The 24698-nt window shown below is 42.2% G+C and overlaps 1 protein-coding gene across 5 annotated transcripts in view; it reads left to right on the top strand.

The window, feature by feature from the left end:
* Nf1 (neurofibromin 1) overlaps positions 1-21746 on the top strand; it is a 263626-nt gene extending 241880 nt beyond the window's left edge. For 4 of the 5 annotated variants that reach the window (XM_050128876.1, XM_050128877.1, XM_050128875.1 and 1 more), the window contains 4 exons: positions 302-444; positions 781-827; positions 2091-2307; positions 18211-21746. In XM_050128876.1, coding sequence (XP_049984833.1) covers positions 302-444; positions 781-827; positions 2091-2307; positions 18211-18353 — 550 coding nt within the window. In that variant the 3' untranslated portion in view covers positions 18354-21746. The remainder of the gene's footprint in view (positions 1-301; positions 445-780; positions 828-2090; positions 2308-18210) is intronic. The other variant, XM_050128878.1, reaches the window with a different exon arrangement.
* The last annotated feature ends 2952 nt before the right edge of the window (positions 21747-24698 follow it).

The following is a 24698-nucleotide window of genomic DNA, read 5'->3' as shown; positions in this document are numbered from 1 at the left end:
CTTCCAAACTAATTGTGCTTTCCTTAGCAAAATTCAGTCTGATTTGGCACTGGTTAGTATTAAAATTTGAGTTTACCCCTCGAAGTGTATCCAAGCAGACCGCAGAGGACGTAGAGGGTACAGGGTTAAAACGAGAGGCAATCCACTCACACACACTCCTTCACTAGATGGCTTAGAAAAGCACCAGAAAGTTAACAGCGCTTGTCTTCAGTTTTGCCACATTGTTCTAAGGAATATATATTATGCTTTCCAGTAAATCTTTTTATTTAATGTTCCTCTGTTTACTTTTTTTTTTTTTTAGGCACAATTTGTTGGACTCTAAGATCAATACCCTCTTGTCATTGTGCCAAGATCCAAATTTGTTAAATCCAATCCATGGAATTGTGCAGAGTGTGGTGTATCATGAGGAATCCCCTCCACAGTACCAAACATCTTACCTGCAAAGTAACTAAGTATACCAGGAGAGGACCTGATAGCCTGCAGCTATGGCACTGTTGTACAAGCACTGATGTAGAATTCTCTAGAAGGGATAGGCTCCTTCCTACTTCTCTCCCTCCCTTCATGTCATTTTCTGACTCTAAGTTATATGTTCAGTAAGATAACTGCTTGACCACTTTATTAAAATGCTAAGCCTATTTTAAGAACATTTTAGTCATCTTTGACACTCATTTTAAAATGTCTTAAATATATGCATAGATTCTGTCGGCTATACAAGCTTAATTTCCATTACTATCTAAAGCTGCCTTGCTTGTTGTAAGAGTAGCATTTGATGTTTTACAGGTTTTGGTTTCAATGGCTTATGGCGGTTTGCAGGACCCTTTTCAAAGGTAAAAAAACGACTTTTCTCTAATTTTTGATAAGCCAGAGTCTTTAGCTATATTTGTGAGCCTGTTTCAGAGCACACACTATCCTCAAACCAAAGTACCATCTCAAACACATTGTTTTAGAAAGATTTTTCCAAAAGAGGCAATACTTTTAATATGTTTATCTATTAATTTTTATTTTAAAATATTGAATTCAGGCTTGACTTCTCAGAAGGGTGTGATAAAGCCTCTATGAAACTTTCTGCTTGTAGACCAGTGGTTCTTAACCTGTGGGTCATGACCCCTTTGGGGCAACATAATCAGATATTCACATTACGATTCATAAAAATAACAAAATTACAGTTATGAAGTAGCAATGAAATAAGTTTATGTTTAGGGATGACCACAACATGAGGAACTCTATTAAAGGGTCGCAGCATCAGATTGAGAACCACTGCTGGACCTCTACATGTGCCAGCAACTCACACACCTGTCTGGTGACTAGCAAAGAGCATGATGCCTGTTAAAATCTACCTCAGGGGCACATTTTTACATCCAACTATTATATTGAGTTTGTTCTTCGCTGTTCATTTTCTTTGACTAGCATTTGTTGGTATAGTGTATGAATTTGTGTTTATTATTTTTTTGTAGGTGGTCTCTTTTAAAATAATTGAAGTTCCTTGAAGGCAGGGCTTCTGCTCCACCCCTCCCCCCCACAGTATCCTAGATACTGGGGTGTTAAATCTTGATGAGCTATCTATATCTCATTCCAGTTTTAAGGGTTAGATTTAGTTTATTTGTAATAACTGTTGATATGCATAGGTTGTCATTAAAAAGATGGGCCTGAAGTCACAGAAGTGTGTTATGCAGAAGTTTTTAACAGGTGGATGGTTGTTACCTGCTGAGCCCCTCTGTGTCTCTCTGGGGGCATCTGAGTAGCAGCTAGCCTGATGGTGCTCTGCCCACTTTCTCTTCTTTGGGAAACTGGCTAGACATCATTGCTGAGGACTACATTGTCTGTGGATTCAAACCCTCTGTCTGGGCATGGCTTTCAGAAATTGCAGGTTCATCTGGAAGCTTTTAGGGGAAGCTAAATAAAATTTAAAGCTTTAAATTCCATAGTTGTCTCTAAATACTACTCCAGTCCCCCTTTTTAATGTTCTAGAATATAAACAAAGGAAGAAAGCAAAGCAGTCAACCAAGCCCCAGATATCAGTTAACCTTTCTTGGCTTCAGAGGGAATTTTTTTTAAATGGAGCTAAAATAATGTCCTATTTTCCATTACAGCAAACACAAATCCCAGACTATGCTGAGCTTATTGTTAAGTTTCTTGATGCCTTGATTGACACGTACTTGCCTGGAATTGATGAAGAAGCCAGTGAGGAGTCCCTCCTGACACCCACATCTCCTTACCCTCCTGCACTGCAGAGCCAGCTTAGTATCACTGCCAACCTTAACCTCTCTAATTCCATGACCTCACTTGCAACTTCCCAGCATTCCCCAGGTCAGTAAATGTGATCTTTCTGTGACTTTGAGCAATGATGCTACGATACCAACATTAGGAACTCCCTTGTGGTCAGATTATAGCAGATTTCGCTCCTTCTCCTCATGAGGTTCACTTTACATTTCTTTACTATGTAACTGACCGTTGTTACTCTTCAGAGCTGTCTGCTTGCCAACAAGTTGGATAAAAGAGAGGGAAATACAGAGTGATATTTAGTATCCATATAGGTTTGGACCAAAAGGACAAACTAAGCTACATTACCTATAAATGAACAGCTATACTAACACAACCCTAAGTACTTACATGTCTCTGATGCAGCATACTATAAACAAACACACACATACAAAGTCTAGTCATCACCCCACTTTATTGATGGTAGCAACAAGTCAGCCATCCATAGACCATAGACTAGCCTGAAGATCTGGGATTATGTAAACAACCAGACCCTAAAAAAAAAAATAAAATAAAAAATCTTACAAAAAAATTACATCTTGGAGCTGCAGAGATAACTATGTTAGTAGAATACTTCCCTTGAAAACTTAAGGACCTGAGTTAAATCCCCAAAACCAACATTTTTAAGAAAAAAAAAAAACATTTGTGTTGGTACATGCTTGTAATCCTAGCACCCAAGAGATAGAGGCAAAACACCTGGGGCTAAGTAGCCAGCTAGTCTAGCCTCCTTGGTAATTCCAGGACAGTGAGACTCTCTGTTTCACAGAAAGGTAGACTTGAGGAACAACACACACACAGAGGAAAAAGAAATCTTAAAACCCACCATTATAATCCTTCTGTATAGTCACTCTTGGATTGATCAAATGGGGAAAGTGGACCGGTGAAATTTTATTTTTATTTATTTATTTTTATATTGAGACAGTGTCTCACTTTCTAATTCCAGCTGACCTAGAACTCTGTAGACTGGGCTGGCCTAAACTCACAGAGATCCGCGTGCTTTACTTTCCAGTGCCAGGATTGAAGATGAATGCACTCATGGATGATGAAATTTAGAAGTCAGTACACTGAGTAGCAATAGCTAAGAGCCCCTGAGGTACTGAAAGAAAACAGATGGCAGAAATGGCCCCTGCCCAGCTCCAAGCTCAGTTACTGTCTAAAGGAATGGCTTTATACAGCTCTGGTTGACCTAGAGTGCTTACTATAGAACATTAACTCTGTTGTGTGAGTTGTGAAGACAGTAACACTGAAAAGCTCATGCTTGGGTCGTGTGCTCTATTGAAAAGATTTTCTTCTAAGTTTGTAAAAATGTTTAAAAAGGATTCATTACTTAAGTTACCTAAGTTTTATTATCTGAAAAGGCCGTGTGTGGTGATCTCAGTCTATAGGGAAAGTCTTTGAAGTGGTGTGCATAGTCCGTGTCAGTGCTAGCTGTTAGCGCATGTTTTCCCTACACGAATCGGGATCTATAAATAGACTCTGTGAATAGTTGTCACAGTGTTACATGAACATTTTCATGACGTGGTAGTTTGAAGATGCTAAAGAAAAAAAGCAAGGTAGAATAAATTCCCAACTTATATACTATTTTGTAAAACAATTATATTCAATTCTTGTTTTGTTTTTCAAGACAGATTTTCTCTATTTACCCCTGGCTTCCCTGAAACTCAACTCTCTAGACCAGGCTGGCCTCAGACTCACAGAACTCTTCCTGCCTCTGCCTCCCCAAGTGCTGAGATTAAAATTGTGCGCCACCACCACCCAGCTATATTCAGTTCTTAAACTTTCTTTCTGAATTATCAGTCGGGTGATTGTTTTATCTCCCAGTAGTCTGCCCATTTTTTCCCCATATCACCAGTGTGTTTGCTGCATCCCTTGTTCTCTAGGACAAGTGTGATCCTACACCAGCATCAGCATCATTTGAGATTAGGTGCTTGAGCCTCCCGTGCCTCCTATGTAAAATCCCAAGCATGGAGCCCAGTCAGCTTCATGATGAACATGGGTGATTCTTGTGCACACTGGGCTTTAAGAAGCTACCATAGTGGGCTGGAGAGGTGGCTCAGAGGTTAATAGCACTGACTGCTCTTCCAGAGGTCCTGAGTTCAATTCCCAGCAACGACATGTTGGCTCACAACTATCTTTAATGAGATATGATGCCCTCTACTGGCCTATAGGATATATGTAGGCAGAATACTGTATACATAATAAATAAATAAACAAACAAACAAACAAATCTTTAAAAAACAAATAAGCTACCATAGTTTCTGTCTGTGCTCCTAATGTGTGACTTGTGTTGCAGCCCTCAGACTCCCTTGCTTTAGCCTAATGATGAGCAAAGAAGCTTGTATGAAAGTCATGTTGAATCTTTTTTTCAGGAGTGGGAGGAGGGAGGTTGAGCATGGGCTCACTCAGTATATAACCCTGACTGTCCTGGAACTCACTATGTAGACCAGGCTGGCTTCAGACTTAAAGAGTTACACCTGCCTCGGCCTTCTGGGTACTGGGATTAAAGATGTGTGCTTAGCTATATGTTGAATCTTCATAACTATTTTATTCCAAGTCCTCTCCCTATATCCTCTTCAGATATCAGAGAATGAACATATTAGAAAGATCCAGAAAAAGGTTGGGACTGGAGCTCAGTGGTGTAAGGTCATAGGTTTAATCCTCACCATAAAAAGAAGGGTATGGTGGCTCATATCTGGAGATATGAGGCAAGAGAACCACTTTTTTTTAGTTCTTTTTTTTAAATTGATATTTATTGAGCTCTACATATTTCTCTGCTTCCTTCCCTACCCCCGCCCCCCGCCTTTAATCTTCCCCCAAGGTCCCTATGCTCCCAATTTACTCAGGAGATCTTGTCTTTTTCTACTTTGTACTTCCCATGTAGATTAGATCTATGTAAGTTTCTCTTAGTGTCCGCATTGTTGTCTAAGTTCTCTGGGATTGTGATTTGTAGGCTGGTTTCTTTGCTTTATGTTTAAAAACCACCTATGAGTGAGTATATGCAATAATTTTCTTTCTGTCTGGGTTACCTCACTCAAAATAATGTTTTCTAGCTCCATCCATTTGCCTGCAAAATTCAAGCTGTTGTTATTCTTTTCTGCTGTGTAGTACTCCATTGTGTAAATGTAACACATTTTCCTTATCCATTCTTTGGTCGAGGGGCATTTAGGTTGTTTCCAGGTTCTGGCTATGACAAACAAAGCTGCTATGAACATAGTTGAGCACATGTCTGTAGAAGGAGCTGCAGGCTGCTTCCTGCCGCCCAGCTCCCGGCCACTGGCTAGCTTTACCCAAAATAATTACACAGAAACTGTATTCATTTAAACACTGCCTGGCCCGTTAGTTCTAGCCTCTTATTGGCTAACTCTCACATCTTGATTAACCCATTTCTAATAATCTGTGTAGCATCACGAGGTGGTGGCTTACTGGGAAAGATTCAGCATGTCTGACCTGGCAGCTGGCTCCATGGCATCTGCATGACTCTGCTTTCTTTTTCCCAGCACTCTGTTCGGTCTACTCCACCTATCTAAATTCTGCCCTATCAAAAGGCCAAGGCAATTTCTTTATTAACCAGTAAAACAACAGATAGATAAAAGACCCTCCTACATCACATGTCCTTGTGGGACGATTGAGCATCCTTTGGATATATACCCAAAAATGGTATTACTGGGTCTTGAGGAAGGTTGTTTCCTAATTTTCTGAGAAATCGCCACACTGACATCCAAAGGGGTTGTACCGGCTTGCATTCCCACCAGCAGTTCAGGAGTGTTCCCTTTTCCCCACAACCTCTCCAGCATAAGTTGTTGTCAGTGTTTTTGATTTTGGCCATTCTTGTAGGTGTAAGATGGAATCTCAGAGTTGTTTTGATTTGCATTTCTCTGATGACTAAGAATGTTGAACATTTCCTTAAGTGGTTTTTAGCCATTTTAGATTCTTCTATTGAGAGTTCTCTGTTTAGGTCTGTACTCCATTTTTTTTTTTATTAGATTATGTGATCTTTTGGTGTCCAATTTCTTGAGTTCTTTGTATATTTTAGAGATCAGACCTCTGTCTGATGTGGGGTTAGTGAAGATCTTTTCCCATTCTGTAGGCTGTCATTTTTTCTTGTTGACCATGTCCTTTGCTTTACAGAAGCTTTTCAGTTTCAGGAGGTCCCATTTATTAATTGTTTCTCTCAGTGTCTGTGCTGCTGGGGTTCTATTTAGGAAGCGGTTCCCTGTGCTGATGCATTCAAGTGTACTTCCCAATATCTCTTCTATAAAGTTCAGTGTGGCTGGCTTTATATTGAAGTCTTTGATCCATTTGGACTTGAGTTTTGTCATGGTGATAGATATGAGTCTATTTTCATTCTTCTACATGTTGATATCCAGTTATGCCAGGACCACTTGTTAAATATGCTTTCTTTTTTCCATTTGATATTTTTTGCTTCTTTATCAAAGATCAGGTGTTCAAAGATGTGTGGATTGATATCTGGGTCTTCTATTCGGTTCCATTGGTGGTCCTCCTGTCTGTTTTTATGCCAATACCAGGCTGTTTTCAGTATTATAGCTCTGTAGTCGAGTTCGAAGTCAGCGATTGTGATGCCTCCAGAAGTTCTTTTATTGTACAGGATTGTTTTGGCTATCCTGGATATTTTGCTTTTCCATATGAAGTTGAGTATCATTCTTTTGAGGTCTTTGAAGAATTTTGCTGGGCATTGCATTGAATCTTGTTTTTTGTAAGATCACCATTTTTACTATGTTAATTCTGCCTACCCAAGAGCATGGGAGATCTTTCCACTTTCTGGTGTCTTCTTCAATTTTTTTTTCAAAGATTTAAAGTTCTTGTCATACAAGTCTTCCACTTGTTTGGTTAGAGTTACTCCGAGATATTTTATGCTATTTGTGGCTATTGTGAAGGTTGTTGATTCTCTGATTTCTTTCCCAGCCCTTTTACCTTCTGTATACAGGAGGGCTACTGATTTTTTTGAGTTAATCTTGTATCCTGCTACATTGCTGAAAGTGTTTATGAGTTGTAGAAGTTCCTTGGTAGAATTTTTGGGATCACTTATTTAAACTAACATATCATCAGCAGTGAGAGTTTGACTTCTTTTCCAATCTGTATCCCCTTGATCTCCCTTTGATGTCTTATTGTTCTAGCTAGGACCTCAAGAACTATATTGAATAGATATGGAGAGAGTGGACAACCTTGTCTTGTTCCTAATTTCAGTGGAATCACTGGGAGTTTCTCTCCATTTAGTTTGATGTTGGCTGTTGGCTTGCTATATATTGCCTTAATTATGTTTAGGTATGTTCCTTGTATCCCTGCTCTCTCCAAGACCTTTATCATGAAGGGATGTTGTATTTTGTCAAAAGCTTTTTCTGCATCTAATGAGATGATCATGTGGTTTTTATTTTTCAGCTTGTTTATATGATGGATTACATTGACAGATTTTTGTATGTTGAACCATCCCTGCATCTGTGGGATGAAGCTGACTTGATCATGGTGGATGATGGTTCTGATGTGTTCTTGGATTCGATTTGCCAGCATTTCATTTAGTATTTTTGCATCAGTGTTCATGAGTGAGATTGGTTTGTAATTCTCTTTCTTAGTAATGTCTTTCTGTGGTTTGGGTATCAGGGTAATTGTAACCTCATAAAAAGAGTTTGGCAATGTTCCTTCTGTTTGTATTGTGTGGAACAATTTGAGGAGTATTGGTATTAGTTCTTTGAAAGTCTTGTAGAATTGTGAGCTGAAACCATCTGGTCCTGGGCTTTTTTTCGTTGGGAGACTTTTGATGACTGTTTCTATTTCTTCAGCAGTTATAGGTTTGTTTAATTTGCTTATCTGGTCTTGATTTAATTTTGGTAAGTGATATTATCCAGAAAGTTGTCCATTTCCTTTAAGTTTTCCAATTTTGTGGAGTACAGGTTTTCAAAATATGATCTGATGATCCTCTGTATTTCCTCCATGTCTGTTTTCATGTCCCCCTTCTCATTTCTTATTTTAATTTGGATATTCTCTCTGTCTTTGGGTTAGTTGGGATAAACGATAGTCTATTTTGTTGATTTTTCTCGAAGAACCAACTCTTCGTCTCATTGATTCTTTGTATTGTTTTCTTTGTTTCTATTTTGTTGATTTCAGCTCTCAAATTGATTATTTCCTGCTGTCTAGTTCTCTTAGGTGAGTTTGCTTTTTTTCATTCTAATGTTTTCAAATGTTCTGTTAATTCACTAGTGTAGGATTTTTCCAGCTTCTTTATGTAGGCGTTTAGTGCTATGAACTTGCCTCTTACCACTGCTTTCATTGTGTCCCATAAATTTGGGTATGTTGTATGGTCATTTTCATTGAATTTTAGGAAGTCTTTCCTTTCCCCCTTTATTTCTTCCTTCACCCATTGATGGTTCAGGTGAGCATTGTTTAATTTTCATGTGTTTGGGGTTTTCTGGAATTAGTATTGCTGTTGAATTCTAGTTTTAAAGCATGGTGATCTGATAAGGTACATTGGGTTAGTCCAATTTTTTTGTATTTGTTGAGGTTTGTTTTGTTATCGAGTATGTGGTCGATTTTTGAGAAGGTTCCATGAGAAGAAGGTTTTCTGTTTGGATGGAATATTCTATAGATGTCTGTTAAGTCCATTTGAGTCATAACATCTGTTAGTTCTCTTATTTCTCTGTTCATTTTTTGTCTGATTGATCTGTCCAGTGGTGAGGGGGGAGTGTTGAAGTCTCCCACTCTCCTCTGACCAGTGTGTGGGCTTTAATATATGATTTAAGCTTTAGAAATGTTTCTTTGACATATGAGGGTGCCCTTGTATTTGGGGCATAGATATTCAGTATTGAAATTTCCTCTTGATGGATATTTCCTGTGACTAATATGAAATGACCTTCTATGTCTCTTTTGACTGATTTTAGTTTGAAGTCTATTTTGTTAGATATGTTAGACTTGTTTCTTAGGTCCATTTGATTGGTATATTCTTTTCCCAACCCTTTACTCTGAGACGATGTCTGTCTTTGAGTTTGAGATGCGTTTCTTGTATGTAGAAGAAGGATGGATTCTGTTTTCTTATCCAATCTGTCAGCCTGTGCCTTTTTATAGGTGAGTTGAGTCCACTTACATTAAGGGATATTAATGACCAGTGATTGCTATCTCCTGTTAATTTAGTTTTCATAGTTGGTGATGTTAATTTGTGCATTTTTTTCTTCTTCAGGATTTGCTGTTATGAGATCATCAGTTGTCTGTTTTTGTTGGTGTAGCCATCTTCCTTGGGTTAGAGTTTTCCTTTTAGTATTTTGTGTAGGGCTGGGTTTGTGCCTAGATATTGGTGAAATCTAGATTTGTCATGGAATATCTTGTTTTGTCCTTCTATGGTGATTGACAGTTTTGCTGGGTATAGTAGTCTGGGCTGGCGTTTGTGGTCTCTTAATGTCTGCAAAATGCTTGACCATGACCTTCTGGCTTTGATCGTCTTCCATGAGAAGTCAGGTGTAATTCTGATAGGTCTGCCTTTATATGTTACTTGACCTTTTTCCTTTGCAGCTCTTAATATTTTTTCTTTATGGGGCTGGAGAGATGGCTCAGAGGTTAAGAGCATTGCCTGCTCTTCCAAAGGTCCTGAGTTCAATTCCCAGCAACCACATGGTGGCTCACAACATCTGTAAGGAGGTCTGGTGCCCTCTTCTGGCCTTCAGGCATACACACAGAAAGAATATTGTATACATAATAAATAAATAAATAAATAAATAAATAAATAAATATTTAAAAAAAATTTTTCTTTACTCTGTATGTTTAGTTTTGATTATTATGTGTGGCGAGAGGTTTTTTTTTTTTGGATTCAGTCTTTTTGGTGTTCTGTAAGCTTCTTGCATCTTCATAGTCCTATCTTTCTTTAGGTAGGGAAAGTTTTCTTCTATGATTTTGTTAAATACATTTTCTGTGCCTTTGAGTTGAACAACTTCTCCTACTTCTATACCTATTATTCTAAGATTTGGCCTTTTCATGGTGTCCCATATTTCATGGATATTTTGGGTTAAGCTTTAGTTAGATTTAATGTTTTCTTTAACTGATGAGTCTATTTCCTTTATTGTATCTTCCGCGCTTGAGATTCTCTCTTCCATTTCTTGTATTCTGCTCTTCATGCTTGCGTTTTTAGTTCCTGATCTTTTTCTCATGATTTGTTTCTGTAATTTCTTCAGCTTGGGTTTTCTTTATTCTTTCTATTTCAGTTTTTAAGTCCCGGATAGTTTCTTTTATATGTTTGATTTCTTTTTCTTGGTTTTCTTTAAGTGATTTGCTGATATCTTTCAGTTTTTTGTTTGTCTTTTCCTCAATTTCTTTAAGGGAATTTCTCATTTCATCTTTAAGAATTTCAAACATTCTCTTGAAGTTAATTTTTAGGCCATTTTCTTCACTTCATCCATATTTGGTTGCTCAGGTCTTGCTGTTGTAGGGTCTTTTGGTTTTACTGGTGTTGTGTTGCTCTTTGTGGTGCAGCGTGTGTTCTTACCTTTTCTACTCATCTTTTCCTCTAACAGGTGTGGTTGGGGCTGTCTGAGATTCTGTTGAACAATCTTCTAGGTGCCAGTGAATCCAAAGCTCAGGTGGTTGTTCCTCATGGTACAGTCAGTGCCACAGTTCTAGTTAACCTGTTGGTTACTCCTGTTCCTAGAGATAGCTCAGTGCTCCTGTGCTTCGCTCTGCTCCCTTGGAGTTCGCTCTCTCAGGCCTTCTTTGGCCTAGGTTGCTGGCTTTGATCTGTTTCTGTAAATCCTTGTCTGGATTCCCTCCTGCAGAAGGCCCTGGCTTGGAGTTGGACCTGTTCTGGTGGAGATCGCTGACTCTGGATCTGGTCACTGGCTCAGTTCTGATTGGCCAGGCCAGTGTTCTGGGACTGGGTTGGCCCCCAGGACTGGATTTGGTCCTGGCTTCTGCTCCCATTGGAGCTTATTTCCTCATTTCTTCCTGTCTCATTCAGTCCTACTCCTGTGGAATGTGTAGTCCAAGATGGAGTTTCTTGCCTCAGGGCAACTTTGGCCTAGGTTACTGGCTTTGACCTGTATCTGTAAATCCTGGTTTGGATTCCCTCCTGCAGAAGTCCCTGGGTTGGAGTTGGACCTGGAAAGGTTTCTGGTTCCTGTCTACTGCCTAGGAGGTTCCAGGCTCGGGTGCGCCCAGACTGTAAAGGACCTGCTTACTTCCTCAGATGTCTTAGACTCACACTTGGACCCTCAGGGGTTCCAGGTTCCTGCCTATTCCCTTTGATATCCCAGACCAATGCCCAAACCCACAGAGGTCCTGGCTCAGGCCTACTCTCTCTGAGGTCCCAGACTTGCTCCTGCCCCCCCCCTCCCAGATCTCTGGTTCCTGCCTATTACCTCATGGGACCCAGGTTCACTCATGCCCAGACTGGGCAGAGGTCCTGGCTCTGGCCTAGTTCCTGGGAGGTCCTAGACTCTGGCCCAGACCCACTGGGGTGTTAGCTTAGGTCTACTCCCTTGAAGGTCCCAGATTCACATCCGGCCCCTCAGCAGTCTCTGGCTCTGGCTCACTTATTCAGCTGTTACTCCCCTGTACCTGTTCCAGTGGAGATTGTTGACTCTGGATCTGGTCGCTGGCTCAATCCTGTTCTGCTCGTGTCCCAGGTTTGTCCCTGGGTTTGCTCCTGGCTTCTGCTCCTGGTGGAGCTTGTTCTCTCTGTGTCCTAGGTAGCTAGTTCAGTCCCCCTCTGGTTCCAGTGGAGATTGCAGACTCTGAGTCAGGTCGTTGGCTCAATCCTGGTCTGCCAGTAAGCACAATTTTGTTTTGTTTTGTTTTGTTTTTCGAGATAGGGTTTCTCTGTAGCTTTGGAGCCTATCCTGGAACTAGCTCCTGTAGACCAGGCTGGCCTCAAACTTGGAGAACTGCTTTGAATTTGAGCCCAACATGGACTACAGAGTGAGACCCTATCTTTAAATTTAAAAAAAAAAAAGCTAAACAGAACTATATATACTTAATACTTCCTGAGTAGTTTAATATATCCATTTCCAAAGTATTAAAGTCAGCTCTATTCTCTTATTATAGTATCTTCAATCTCTACATTATTTAGGAAGCATTTGAGCACCCTTTTCCCCTTGGCATCCTTTCTGGCTCTCTGGCTAGCCTTAATCTCGTAGCAGTCCTCTTGCTTCAGCCTCTGAAGGTGTGTGCCACACAAAACTGTGAACACTTATTGTGTAAGTATGGATTGCTCATGCTCACACATTTAAAGTCTTCCTTTACAAGTTTTTAAAATGTATATGAATATTGTGTGTGTATGTATGTATGTATGTATCATGTGCATATATTTTCTGAAGAGACCAAAAGAAGGCATGAGATCCTCTGGAACTGAAGTTATAAAGGGTTGTGAGCTGCCATGTGGGTGCTGGGAATTGAACTCAGGTCCTCTGAGAGAGCAGCCAGTGCTCTTAACCTCTGAGCAATGTCTCCAGCCCTTACTTTCATACATTTAAAGATGAGAGATTCCCTAATTACAAGGACTTGAGAGTTTTTGCCTGTGGATGTCAGTATTGAGTCTTAAGTGAAAATCAATTCTTTCCAGTCTGTGGTGTTTAACAGATTCTAAGACACAGTTGTCTTTAATTTTCCTTAAACACAAGATTAATACTCTACTACTCTGTAGTAAATATCTGAAATTGGAGCCAGTAAAAAGGCTCAGTGTAAACTGGGCGGTGGTGGCACACACCTTTAATCCCTGCACGCAGGAAGCAGAGACAGGAAAGTCTCTGTGAGTGCCAGAACAGACAGCACTACACAGAGAAATAATGTCTTGAAAAGCAAACAAACAAGTTTCAGTAGCTATAGGTGCTTGCCAGCAGTTCAGTCCCCACAGTGTGAACTGACCCCAAGAGTTGTCTTCTGACAGCCATTCTTCAGCTACACAGTGAGTTCCAGGCCAGTCTGGGCTATATTATGGGAGGCTCTATGTGTCTGTCCGACATATATTCACAGCAGCACAGTCTCCTGCCTCTCAGGGCTCTCCGAGTGCAAGGATGGCACAGTATGACTGTTTTGATGCTTTGTGATACTTCTCATGCTGTGTTAGGGACATTTGCTTGGGAGAATCAGTATTCTTAGGAAATTAATGGTTAGAGTTCCATAAATAAAGCCAGCTTCCTTGTGAATACCAGGGATGGTAGTCAGTATCCAGTGTGCAGCAGCTTTCTCCCTGCTTCCAGCTCTGCCCTCCCTTCCTTCCTCCCTTCCTTCCTTCCTTCCTCCCTCCCTCCTTCCCTCCCTCCCTCCCTCCCTCCCTCCCCCCCTTCCTCCCTCCCTCCCTCCCTCCCTCCCTCCCTCCCTCCCTTCCTTCCTAACTTCCCCTCAGCTCCTCTGTGTACACTAAGCCAGCAGTTTTCAAGCAGCTCCTCTCTCATCAAGCCCTCGCCTCCCCATCTTTGTACAAAACATTGCTTCTTCTACACTCAAGCTGGGCCCTTAGCATGAGGCTCCCCCAGCACCAGTCCTGGAAACTCAGTGTTGCTTAGACACCGCAGAAACTTGGGAAGTTGTTGCTTGGTCAGGTCTTGGGGCTCACAGAACTACCTGGCCAGTGTGTCCTATTTTAGTTAAATTACCATGTCTCCCTGCCTTAGTTTGCTGTCCTGGCCTTAGACTAACACAGCAGGTTAACAGAAACTTAGGGAATATCAACAGAGACACAGGCTATGGGCTTTGAGGAAGTTTTTTTAGCTTAGAAAATAATTGTGTGCCCACCTCCAATAAAGCCAACCCCATCCTAAGACTGATTGTACATTCTGTCACTCGTGATTTAAAGATGAATGTCATTAATGAACTAGTACTAGGAAGAAATGTAGCACATCACTGCCTGATTTTGAAATGGCCTGCTTCTCCCATTGTTACCTAGAGAGGTGAGACCTCAAATGAAAAAGAAATGCCAGCATTAGGGAAAGCCCATACATTTTGAAAACTCCTACAGTTCTAAATTTGTATATCCAGCTCAAAACATAAATATTTCTAAATATATACTTGGAATAGCTCCATGACTGTAGTCACTGTAGCTTATGTAACTATCATACTTAGCTTTTCTTTAGGGTGTTTTGTGTTTCCTTATGTTAGCTTTAGTCATCTTACAAATCGCAGTATTAGATTTGAGTCCTGTACATGTCTCCTAAAACTTCATTTGCTAGCTACTTAATCTCTTTCATTCCAGGTATCAGAAACACTTAATTTATTTTTTAAAAAGTAATTATTTTATCTGTGCAATTCAGAAATCTTCACATAGATTGCTACCCAGCTTTTCTCACAGCCCTGTAAAATAGACAGTGTGTTGCACTTAACCCTCAGAATAAAAGCAGAAGCCAAGGGGATGGCAGGTAGCTTAGAATCTAGTACAAGCAGCTTCTTTTGGTTCCGTTTTCAGCACCCAAAAAGTTCATCTGAATAATTAATCCTTACTCTGGAGGCAGCAAGAGTTCTGCTCCAGTCAAGACTGGGGCTTTAGGGCTGAGACCGTAGCCTGGTGGTGGAGCACTGTGTAGCATACAGAAGGCCCTCAGCTCACTCTTGGCGCCACATAGAAGACATCAGCTTTGTCCTTCAGCATGGTTGCCCACTCGTGGAGAAAAGAGTTTTCTGACAGGTTTGCCCTGTTGTATGTAGGGAACTGATGGAGGCAGGTAGGAACCCAGAGTCAGATACCAGGGTAAAATGCTGAAAGATCAGAGAGACAAAAGAAGCAAGCCACAACCACCTCGCCAACTTCCCAGCCAAAAAGGGGCCATGCTCCTGTCTCTGTCCTGCTTTATCACTTCCTCCCTCTGCTCAGCCATACCATTTCCTATTTCCTCCTTCCATTGTTTGGATTAAAGGTGGGTGCCACCACTGCCTGGCCTCTGTGGTTAACTGGTGGCTAGCTCCACCCTCTGATCATCAGGCAGGCTTCCTTTGTCAGAGCACAAACAAGATATCAGCACACCCCAGTGGGCTGCTGCACAAGTGTTGGAGTTGGGATTGTCATTCGTCTCACCGTTAGCATACCTTTGGGCAGATGACTCAGTATATTTCCTTGAAGTGTTTTAGTATTTATTTGTTATTTGCCACCAGCAGTAGCTTTAAGTCAGTAGTGTCAAAATAGAGAAGTTCTGATACCTGCCTTCAAGGAACTCAGGCTCTAGTAGGGAGGCAGGCAAGCATCTAGAGTATAATTGGGCAGATCTTATCCCAGCTCATTCAGTACAGTGTTGACCCAAATGCCTGTTAGTGTCTTTCTTCATCTGGAGCCAGCTCAGCACAATGCTGTTAATGCTAGGCCACAGTGTCCGTCTTCTGCCCTGCGTCCTTGTATCTGGCTGCCTGCTGCGTATAGCCTGCTTCTGGGAGTTGAGATTGTCAGCTCCTGACACAGAAGCTTAAGCTTTGTTTCCTTTGTGTGGTGACTCAGAGTTTTGCTTTTGTACCCATGAAGGGAAGAGGAATTACTGCCTTAGGGATAGGAGAGTGCAGATGTAGAGGCCAGTCTGAAGTAAGACCTGTGCCAGCACAGAGATTCTGTCTATGTGAGCAATCTGCTGTCCTCCAGCAGCATATGGAGGTGTTCCTAAACTCCATCTTAGAGGTAGAAAAGAACACTGCCAAAAGTTCAGCAGAAAATTAATATGAGCACTAGGTTCATTCTGTTACCCTAGCTCTGCTTTCCCAGTTCTTTGTATGTTGGTATAAATATAATTCATTTTTCTGCTTTTTAAAAAATAACTCTCCCCAAACTTGTTTTAAATATCTCCCTTTTATTCTTTGACAATTTTATACACATATACAATGTTCTCTAAAATGTTTATGCAACCTTCTCCTGGGTCTTTCACAGTAAGATCTTCACAGTTAGACTTAGGAAGCCTGGCATACTGTTTTACCTTTCCACTTCCTCATTAGGAAATAAGATGTAACAGCTTCCTATTAAGGAAGTAACCTCCATTGAAGAAGTGCTGGACTTGAACATACAGCTCACGTGCAGATATCAGGGAATGGATGGGTACACTAATGTCAGGCACACTGACAGCCTGTGGTCATTTCACAGGGAAGAAGCTGGCTGAGAAACATTTCTCTTTCTAATAAGGCATGTGGTGTCATCCCTCCTTGCCAAGTAAGGACTGCATGCTTCGGGGCTGTGCACTAGCTATCGCATTTTGAACTGGAAGGAAACATTTAGCCGACAATTATTGCAAGTGATTAGCCAGATTCTATAAGAAAACGAAAATGAACGGTGACTGGTCCCTTTCTGGGTGTTTTCACTCCAGCCGAAGAGATAAGATGCTTGCTTATATATGTGTGGTTGTGGGCAAGAGCTAGCACCCATATAGGAGACAGAGATTGGCTCTGGTGGGATTGAAGGAAACAGGAGAGACGACAGAAGATGGGAGCGGAATTGGAATTGGAGGGTCGACTTCGAATACAATATGTGGCTTCTGGAGAACAGTAATCCCAGCCTCAGTTCTCTTCATGAGCCCACAGATTGCCGCATGGACCTATTCTATTTCCTCTAACATAATAAATACCTCTTGTCTTGAAATAATACTTTCTTGCCCCCAAATGAAAATGTTTCCATTCCCAAGTGTAATGATTCTTTTAAAATTCAAGCAGTCCACACAAAAAGAAAGTTAAAGCTACCCCTGGAACAAGTAGTTCCACTGTCAGAGTGTACCATGTGGACAGGTGCTTGCCTGTCCTTCCTTTCTGTACTTGGATGGCCTCTCCTCTTGCGTCTCCCTTCTGTGTCTGAACATTTATTTGTACCCCTGCTGGAGTGTTTCCCATCAGTAGTAGCTAGAAATGAGTCTGATGTCTGTTTGGGAAGCAAATTTTATTGAAGGGTAATTGGCAGAAAAGTACACAGATCCTAAGTTTACAGTGTAATAAACTTTTTAGAAGAAAATCCATTCAAAATCAAGATCCAGGGCCAGGCATAGTAGTGCACACCTTTAAGTCCAGTACTCTGAAGGCAGAGGCAGGCAGACCTCTATGAGTTCCAGGACAGCCTAGTCTACATATCAAGGTCCAAGACAGCCAGGTCTACACAGAGAGACCCTGATCAATCGGCCAATAAGTGGTCAATAAATCAGTCAATAAATGATCAAGATCCATATGAAGGATCATGCTAACTACTACCCACACCTCCTCAGGCACTGCTTTTCTATAAGCTTTACCAATATGATGAAATCTTTTTGTTTTGTTTTGTTTTTCGAGACAAGAGTTTCTCTGTAACTTTGGAGACTGTCGTGGAACTTTGTCTGTAGACCAGGCTGGCCTCACACTCACAGAGATCCACCTGCCTCTGCCTCCCAAGTACTGGGATTAAAGGCATGAGCCACCACTGCCTGGCTGAGATATTTTTTTTAATCTCCCGTTTTTTTCTAATTACCTTTCTGAAAATATCACTTACATTATTTATAAATTCATTATAGGACCCTGAGAGAGAAATGTTACCTGCTTGGTTAAGGTTAAGAATTGTGTGGTGGCTTGTCATGGTTGAAAAGGAGCAAAGGTCCCAGAGCATAGCCCGGTGGTAGAGGACCTTTCCAGAAAATGCTTTCATTCCTCCAGCACAGGCACTGAGGGCGATAACGTGAAAAGCACTCACCTTTTTCTGAAATGGCAGATAAACAGAAAGATGGAGGCTGTTTGTGACTTTTACAGCTGTGTGGCTGGAAGCTGCCCTCTGCTGGACACTTCTGGTATGGCTGGAAGAGTGCTCTCCAGGCGTCCCTGGTGGCCTCCATTCAGCTATTCTTGCAACTTCTTTTTTCTCTTATGCCATTTTACTGCAGTGATAACAAATTCAGCTTAGCACAGTGTGAGGTTCTATACATGACGAGGCCTTTATAAACATTCTAGCAGTTTACTATAAGATGGAGTGTTCTGGAACCATTCACCAGGTTATATCACACACTCAAGTAATAAGAGGAGTAACCAGCTGCTCTTTCTCTCCAGGAATCGACAAGGAGAACGTTGAACTCTCCCCCACCACTGGCCACTGTAACAGTGGACGAACTCGCCATGGATCCGCAAGCCAAGTGCAGAAGCAGAGAAGTGCTGGCAGTTTCAAACGTAATAGCATTAAGAAGATCGTGTGAAGCTTTCTTTCTTTCACTTTTTAAACCAACCTAATATGGGCTTCTCACTAGTGACCCTTCCCTAACCTGGTCCTGTCCCACACTGCACTGCTGCACTTCGTGTCTTATGAACCCATCCAGTCTGCCACGTTGCCAGACGATCAACTCTTGGAAGCATTGCCTAAATTTAATGCTGCTTTTCTTAAATGTTTTTCCTTCTACTTTGGCATGTGTCTGATGTGAGCACCTGTTCTGACAACTGCAAAGAAAGCAGGAGGTCAGTAACCCTGAACTGAGAGCATGGATTGTGGGAGCGGATGAGCCGTGCGGTGCCGCTGCCGGCTGCAGGCCGTGCGTGGAGGCTGGCCTGCTTTGTTTCCTGTCTTACAGAGTGAAGTGCTTGTCTTGGTTACACACTTTCCAAGTTTGGGGGAGAAAGAATATTTTAACCCCAATTTATTTAATCTTCTAGCTGTGGACTTTTTTTTACCTTATGAAGTTGAAGGAACCATAGAGGTCAAGCCTCAATGAATTTACACCATAAAGCCACAAGCCAGGTACTTGGGGGAGGGGGATAAACTAGTATTTTGTAATGGGTTCTTAAGAAATACTAACATTTGAGTATTAGCAATAATTACAGGAAAATAAGCATGACCACATACATCTTAACATTGCTGAATTAAAGCTATCGGTTCTGAGGCCTTATTCATACTTGGTCATCCAAACTAGGTAATCTTTTTTCCTGTTGATTATCTTTTAATCTTTACATATGAAGGCGTTCTGTTCTTTTTTTGTAAGCGAAGACTATACTAAGTATAGTAACTACACTTGTTTTTGCACTTGCTTTCTCCTCCTCTTTCCTAAGTGATTCTGAGCAGGGTAATTAGCAGACAGAGTGTGGAAACTTGTTTCCAGAAGCTAATTTTCATAGCTGTTTCCATTGGCTCCAAAGCAAAATGGAATGGTACGTGACTTAGGGTAGCTGATATTTTTATTTTGTTAAATAATTTTCCAAGAAACAGAATATGCTGTATATTATCATAAATTTCTTTGCTAAGATGTATTTTTTAAATCTTTTCATCTTCCTCCTCTCCTCCAAATAAAATCAGGAATCTCTAGCAGAACATTTGGATTCTATCTGATAGGGTTACATTTAATCACTGTGAAGTCTGGTCAGCTGCGTGGTGTGCCAGTAAGGGGCCTCTAGCATTGCTGCTGTGCAGAGGGGCATGGATGAGCGTGCCACAGGCCCTCCCAGGAGATGCGCATCCAGCTGCTTCATGGTACCTGCAGTATGCAAAACAGTTGACTTGAGTGAGCGCAGTAGTATGTGGATGCTCTCATTTAAGATTGACTATATTTATTTTTAAAAGGTATTATCCCTCTACTCCCAGGTTCCCTTCATATATTAAGATATGGCTTTGGGAGGAACAAAAAGAAAGCCAGGGGGGAGGGGGCTGTAGTGCTAGCTCACTAGTGGATTTCAGTAAATTAAACTCCACAGCTAAGTCAGTAAATAATGGTACATTTAAGTGTTCTGACTTTAATAATATAACACATTTCACATTTATCCATACAGTAACATTGTAATATGTTAATGTAAATAAAATTGCTTTTGATATTCAGAAATAACAAGAATTTAATTTTTTTAATTTGCTTACAGTCCTGGGAAAAGTAAGAACCATTTGCCAAAATAAAAGGAAAAACCCTTAGTATTAGTAGTGATTTTAACATAGAATCATTGGAAAAATAGTGAAAACAGAGGCAGAGAAGTAAGCTTTTGTTTCCAGCTGTTGTGAGGAGTCCATCAGAATAGCATGTCAGAGACAGCAAGGCTGTAATGGCTGAGAGTCTAGGCTGCTGGGGCACACCACCACAGCTCTGGTTCCTGCAAGCAGCCGTGGGCAGGGTGAGGCTTTTCTGTAACCTTGGTTGCTCATTTTTCCTCTTAGGAGACTGGTGCATTTGGTGGCTATTACCACTCCTTCGCCTCTCCCATCAAAACAGGGAAACTTGTAAATGTAGCGGGTTTTCTGTAAGGGGTCCCCCACGGTACTACAGTTCTTAAACATCCCCCATTTGAGCAGTTGAGCTCCCCTTGGAAAGACCAAATGGAGCCACCTCCAAATTCGAAAATACGTCTGGCCAACACATTCAAGCAACTCCTGAAGAGTTCAGTTGTAACTAGTGTACAGAACTTCCAGCTTTTTTTTTCTATGTGTGTATTTTCGAGACAGGGTTTCTCTGTGTAGCCCTGGCTGTCCCAGAACACTGTAAACCAGGCTGGCCTTGAACTCACAGAGATCCGCCTGCCTCTGCCTGGGATCAAAGGTTGCGCCACCATCGCCTGGCAGAACTTGCACCTTTTAAGGAAAGTAACTTTCTAAGCAGCTGAAGCTAAGGAGCCTAAGCTGCCCACTCCCCCAGAAGGAGGCGCCTGTCAGTCCCACTTCTCCCAACCCCAAGAGCACCCGGAGTTCTGAGTGATGCCCATTTTACATCATTCAGTGGGGGTTCTGCAATTTGTTCTCAATTTGTGTTTCCCTGACTTAAAAGAACAGGAACTGCCATGTTTGTGTTGTGATGACCCATCTGTTGACCAGTGCTCCTGTCCCGGGCTTCCCTGCCCTCCACTGTGGGAACGTAGCACTCTGCTGACTAGTTAGTTACTCTTGCCTATGCATTGCTGAGCTGGGGAGCAAGGACACCACAGTACAGTCGGTGCCCCCACCTCTGGGATGAACGAACTAGTCAGGGACGGGAGCCAACGGCCCTTTCCTCCAGTGTTAGGGTTGCAAGTTCCTGTGGGAAATTCGAGTTTTGTCTGGGGGGTTTGGGTTTTGTTTTTGTTTTTTTCTTTTCTTTTCTTTTCCTACATTTACCCCCAAGCATATTGAAGCATGTCTTACTCAATATTATGCAATGGACTTATACAAAAATCCACTTAGTGTCTGCCACACAATTTTTTAAATGCAGTATATTCACCTGTAAATAGTTTGTGTAAAATTTGACAGAAAAGTCTATTTACTACATTGTAAATACATGTGATGATATATTGTATTATTTTGCTTTTTTGTAAAGCAGTTAGTTGCTGTACATGGATAACAAACAAAAATTTGATTATTCTGGTGTTCGTATTGCTAACTTCTTCCTGCGACTGCGTTACATCATTTAAAGAAAATGCTGTGTGTTGTAAACTGTCCTTGTGTATGATAACTTTCCTTCCCATTGGGCAGTTCCCTGCCTCCAGCCTTGTTGATGTTGTAACCAGCAGGAGAAATTCTGCCGGACACACAGACTTGTCACTCTGGGGAAATCCATAGAAATCTGTTTCAGATCATTGTCCCCACCTCCTCCCCTCCTATGGATGTCCTCCCACCCCCCTTTTTTAAGTAAAATGTAAATTCAATCTGCTTTAAACTGTGAGGCGTTTTTACTATCTCCATATGCATCAGACTGTTTTCTTACTTCCTCCGGGTCTTTTAAAACTTTGGGCCATTTCAACCCTTTCAGGTGTATTGTGGATTACCTCACCCTAAGGGAAAGAAAGATCTTTCTCTGGAAGTAAAATCACTTGGGTGGAATAAATGCGGCCCTGTCAAACACAGAGGTGGCTGTCACTCTGGGATAGGTAGGCTTACTTTCCGAGGAGTAGCCAGTCGTCAGTGCCAGGGCTCCCTGATGTCAGTTTATTCTGCACCACCACCACCACCACCGGAGGGCCAGTTCCAGCAGGTACGATAGGAAGGTCACACTGGAGTTTTAACCTATGTCCTTTCTGCTCACAAGTCGGAGTGTAGCTAAGCATAAATCCTCTACTGCCTGGATTCCTCTGTTCAAAGACAATAATTGGGCCTAACCCTGAACCAGGCATTGAAAGAAATGTGGCCTCACCCACTAGGGACTTGCGATTCCGTGGGGAAAACAGCCACATAACTGATGGGCATGTGTCTTAAGATATGGATGGGGGTTGAGAGGTGCAGTGGCAAACAGAATTAGTAACTGAGAATTTGGGGCTTGGAGATAATCAGGAAGTGTGTGTATGCAGGGACTAATGATGAGAAAGGTTCCGCTGTCTTTAGTGCCTGGGAGGAACCTATCTAGGCAGTAAAGGAACTGGTCCCAGCAGGAAGCAGCCACAGGCCTGGCTTCCTGGGTTCCCACCGTCCTCCAGAATCTCATTTAAGGACAGAGCTCAACCTCACTTCCCACAAGAAAGATACTTAAAGATACACTTTAGCCCAAGGTCACAGATACAGGCCTCTTTCCAGATCCTTGATTCTAGACGCTTCAGTCTGGCCCAGAGTTGAGACAGAATTAGTCGTACTGGCTTGTTCGTCTGGGGAACAAAGGCAGAAGGGAGTGTAGGGGGATCTCAGCCTCCACCCAAACTCCAGCACCACTACCCATACACACGGGTTCTGCAGGAGACAAGAATCATAGCTAAAAGAGCTGGAGAGAGAGCTCAGTGGTTAAGAACACGGGCTGCTTTTGCAAAAGGCTCAGATTTGATTCCTGGCTCCCACACGGTGGCTCACAGCCAGCTCTAACTCCAGTTCCGGGGATCTGATGCCCTCTCCTGACCTTCCTGGGTACTGCATGCATATGGTGCCCTTATGCAGGCAAAACATCCATGTACATAAAAATAAGTCTTTTTTTTTTTAATCGTCACCAAAACATGACCTTTGAGTTTGTAGTAATCAGTCATTTGGTGACTCCTATGCTCCTGGTTTTCTAAGATACACTGGAGCCTCAGTATCTTGTGGAGGTGTTCTGACTCCTGCCAGCCATGGTGAAACCATGTCTGCCCGATCCTCCTAGCTCCCTGGTTAGACTGCGAGCTCAGACAAGGGAAGGCCTTGCTCAGAAAAGCTCGGTAACACTTATGAAATAACATTTAAAGTTCTGTGTTACAGGGGAACAACACAGAAAATCAGCAAAGAAGCCCTCATTCACAACAGGATCTCCAGTGCAAAATCCCAGACAAAATAGAGGTGACCTGTGTAAAAGACCTATGGGAAACCTCTGAGCCTAGGGCCAGGGTGTAGCACCATGGGAGACTGTGTGCTAGAGATGGTATGGGGGTGGGGGAGAAGTGAAAAACCAAAGCCCAACTCCAGAGCTCACAGAAGTTTCACTAACAGTGGTTTCCAGACTACTCCAGCAACTTTCACAAACAACCACACACATGCAAAAAGAAATAGGTCATTTCACCCACAAAAAGCAAAAAAGGAAGACATAGCGGGACAGCCTTTATGCTTTAAGAAAGGCTCAGTTTGCCTTGTTTGTTATCCTATTGCTTCTGCCCAGTATGTGCGTGCCCATCCATTGGGAGTGTGCCACCCAGAGGGAAAGGGGCTGAGCAAACACTGATCGCTGGGCTGGGTGGCACACACTGTTAATCCCCAACACTCAGGAGGCCAAGGCTGGTGGCCTGCAGGGTCAGACTCGCTCTCAAGAAAAATGAAAAGATCCCTCAAGAGAATGGCTCCTTCCTGTCCTCCATCATGTCTCATATTGCAAACAGAGCCTGGCTCCCCACCTCTAAAATATCCCTTAGCCCCAGACCCCAAAAACCTTAGGAATAAGCAAGAAAGCACAGCTGAAGGAAAGACACTACGAGAATATTTCCAAGGAAACTCTAGAAATAAGACAGCGTTGAGAACATCCAGAACTGGTAGAATAGGAGCAAGACCGGAAATGGTGATGCTCGATGGATGTGGTCGGGATGCATGGTACACTTGGACAAAATTGTACACTGAGGGGTACTTTGAAAACGGATAGTAGTTGCTAAGCCCTCAGCGGCAGGCAGAGCACTCGGCAGATGTGTGCAAAATCCTGCGGTCAAACCCTAGCACTGAAAAGAGTCAAAATTTACTGTTGTGATTGAATTGGAACAGGTCCACTTTATACTATGCTTCGTATATGATTGCTCACACACACACAATTTTATCCACTTCAAAGCTCATTTTCTACCTTGCTGTTTATCTGTCACCAGCCAGCAGGGGGCTCTGCTCAGCCACTTTTGTTGAGGCCGGCCCTTGTGCAAAGGCTGGGACCGCACTGCCCCATCCACCCCACAGAAAAGGGATTGCACGACACGTGCGCTGGGCAATACAGTGTCCACTAGCCACAAGCAGCTGCTGAACATGTAAGGGGTGATTATGAGGATTAGAAGCTCATCTTAAAAACAAACAGCAACAACAACAAAATAATGCTATCTATCTCTGTGTCCCCCTGACTGACTGGAACTCACCGTGAAGACCAGGCTGGCCTCAAACTCACAGAGATCCACCTGCCTCTGCTTTCTGGGATTAAAGGCGTGCGCCGCCACATCCAGCTCGATGAGTGCAGTTTTTGTTCCCG

The sequence above is a fragment of the Alexandromys fortis genome, unplaced genomic scaffold, assembly GCF_014885135.2.
Source record: "Alexandromys fortis isolate MF-2015 unplaced genomic scaffold, M_Fortis_MF-2015_v1.1 scaffold_80, whole genome shotgun sequence".
In the NCBI taxonomy this organism is placed as follows: Eukaryota; Metazoa; Chordata; class Mammalia; order Rodentia; family Cricetidae; genus Alexandromys; species Alexandromys fortis.
The sequence above is the reverse complement of the archived record's forward strand: the minus strand, read 5'-3'. Positions and strand labels throughout refer to the sequence as shown.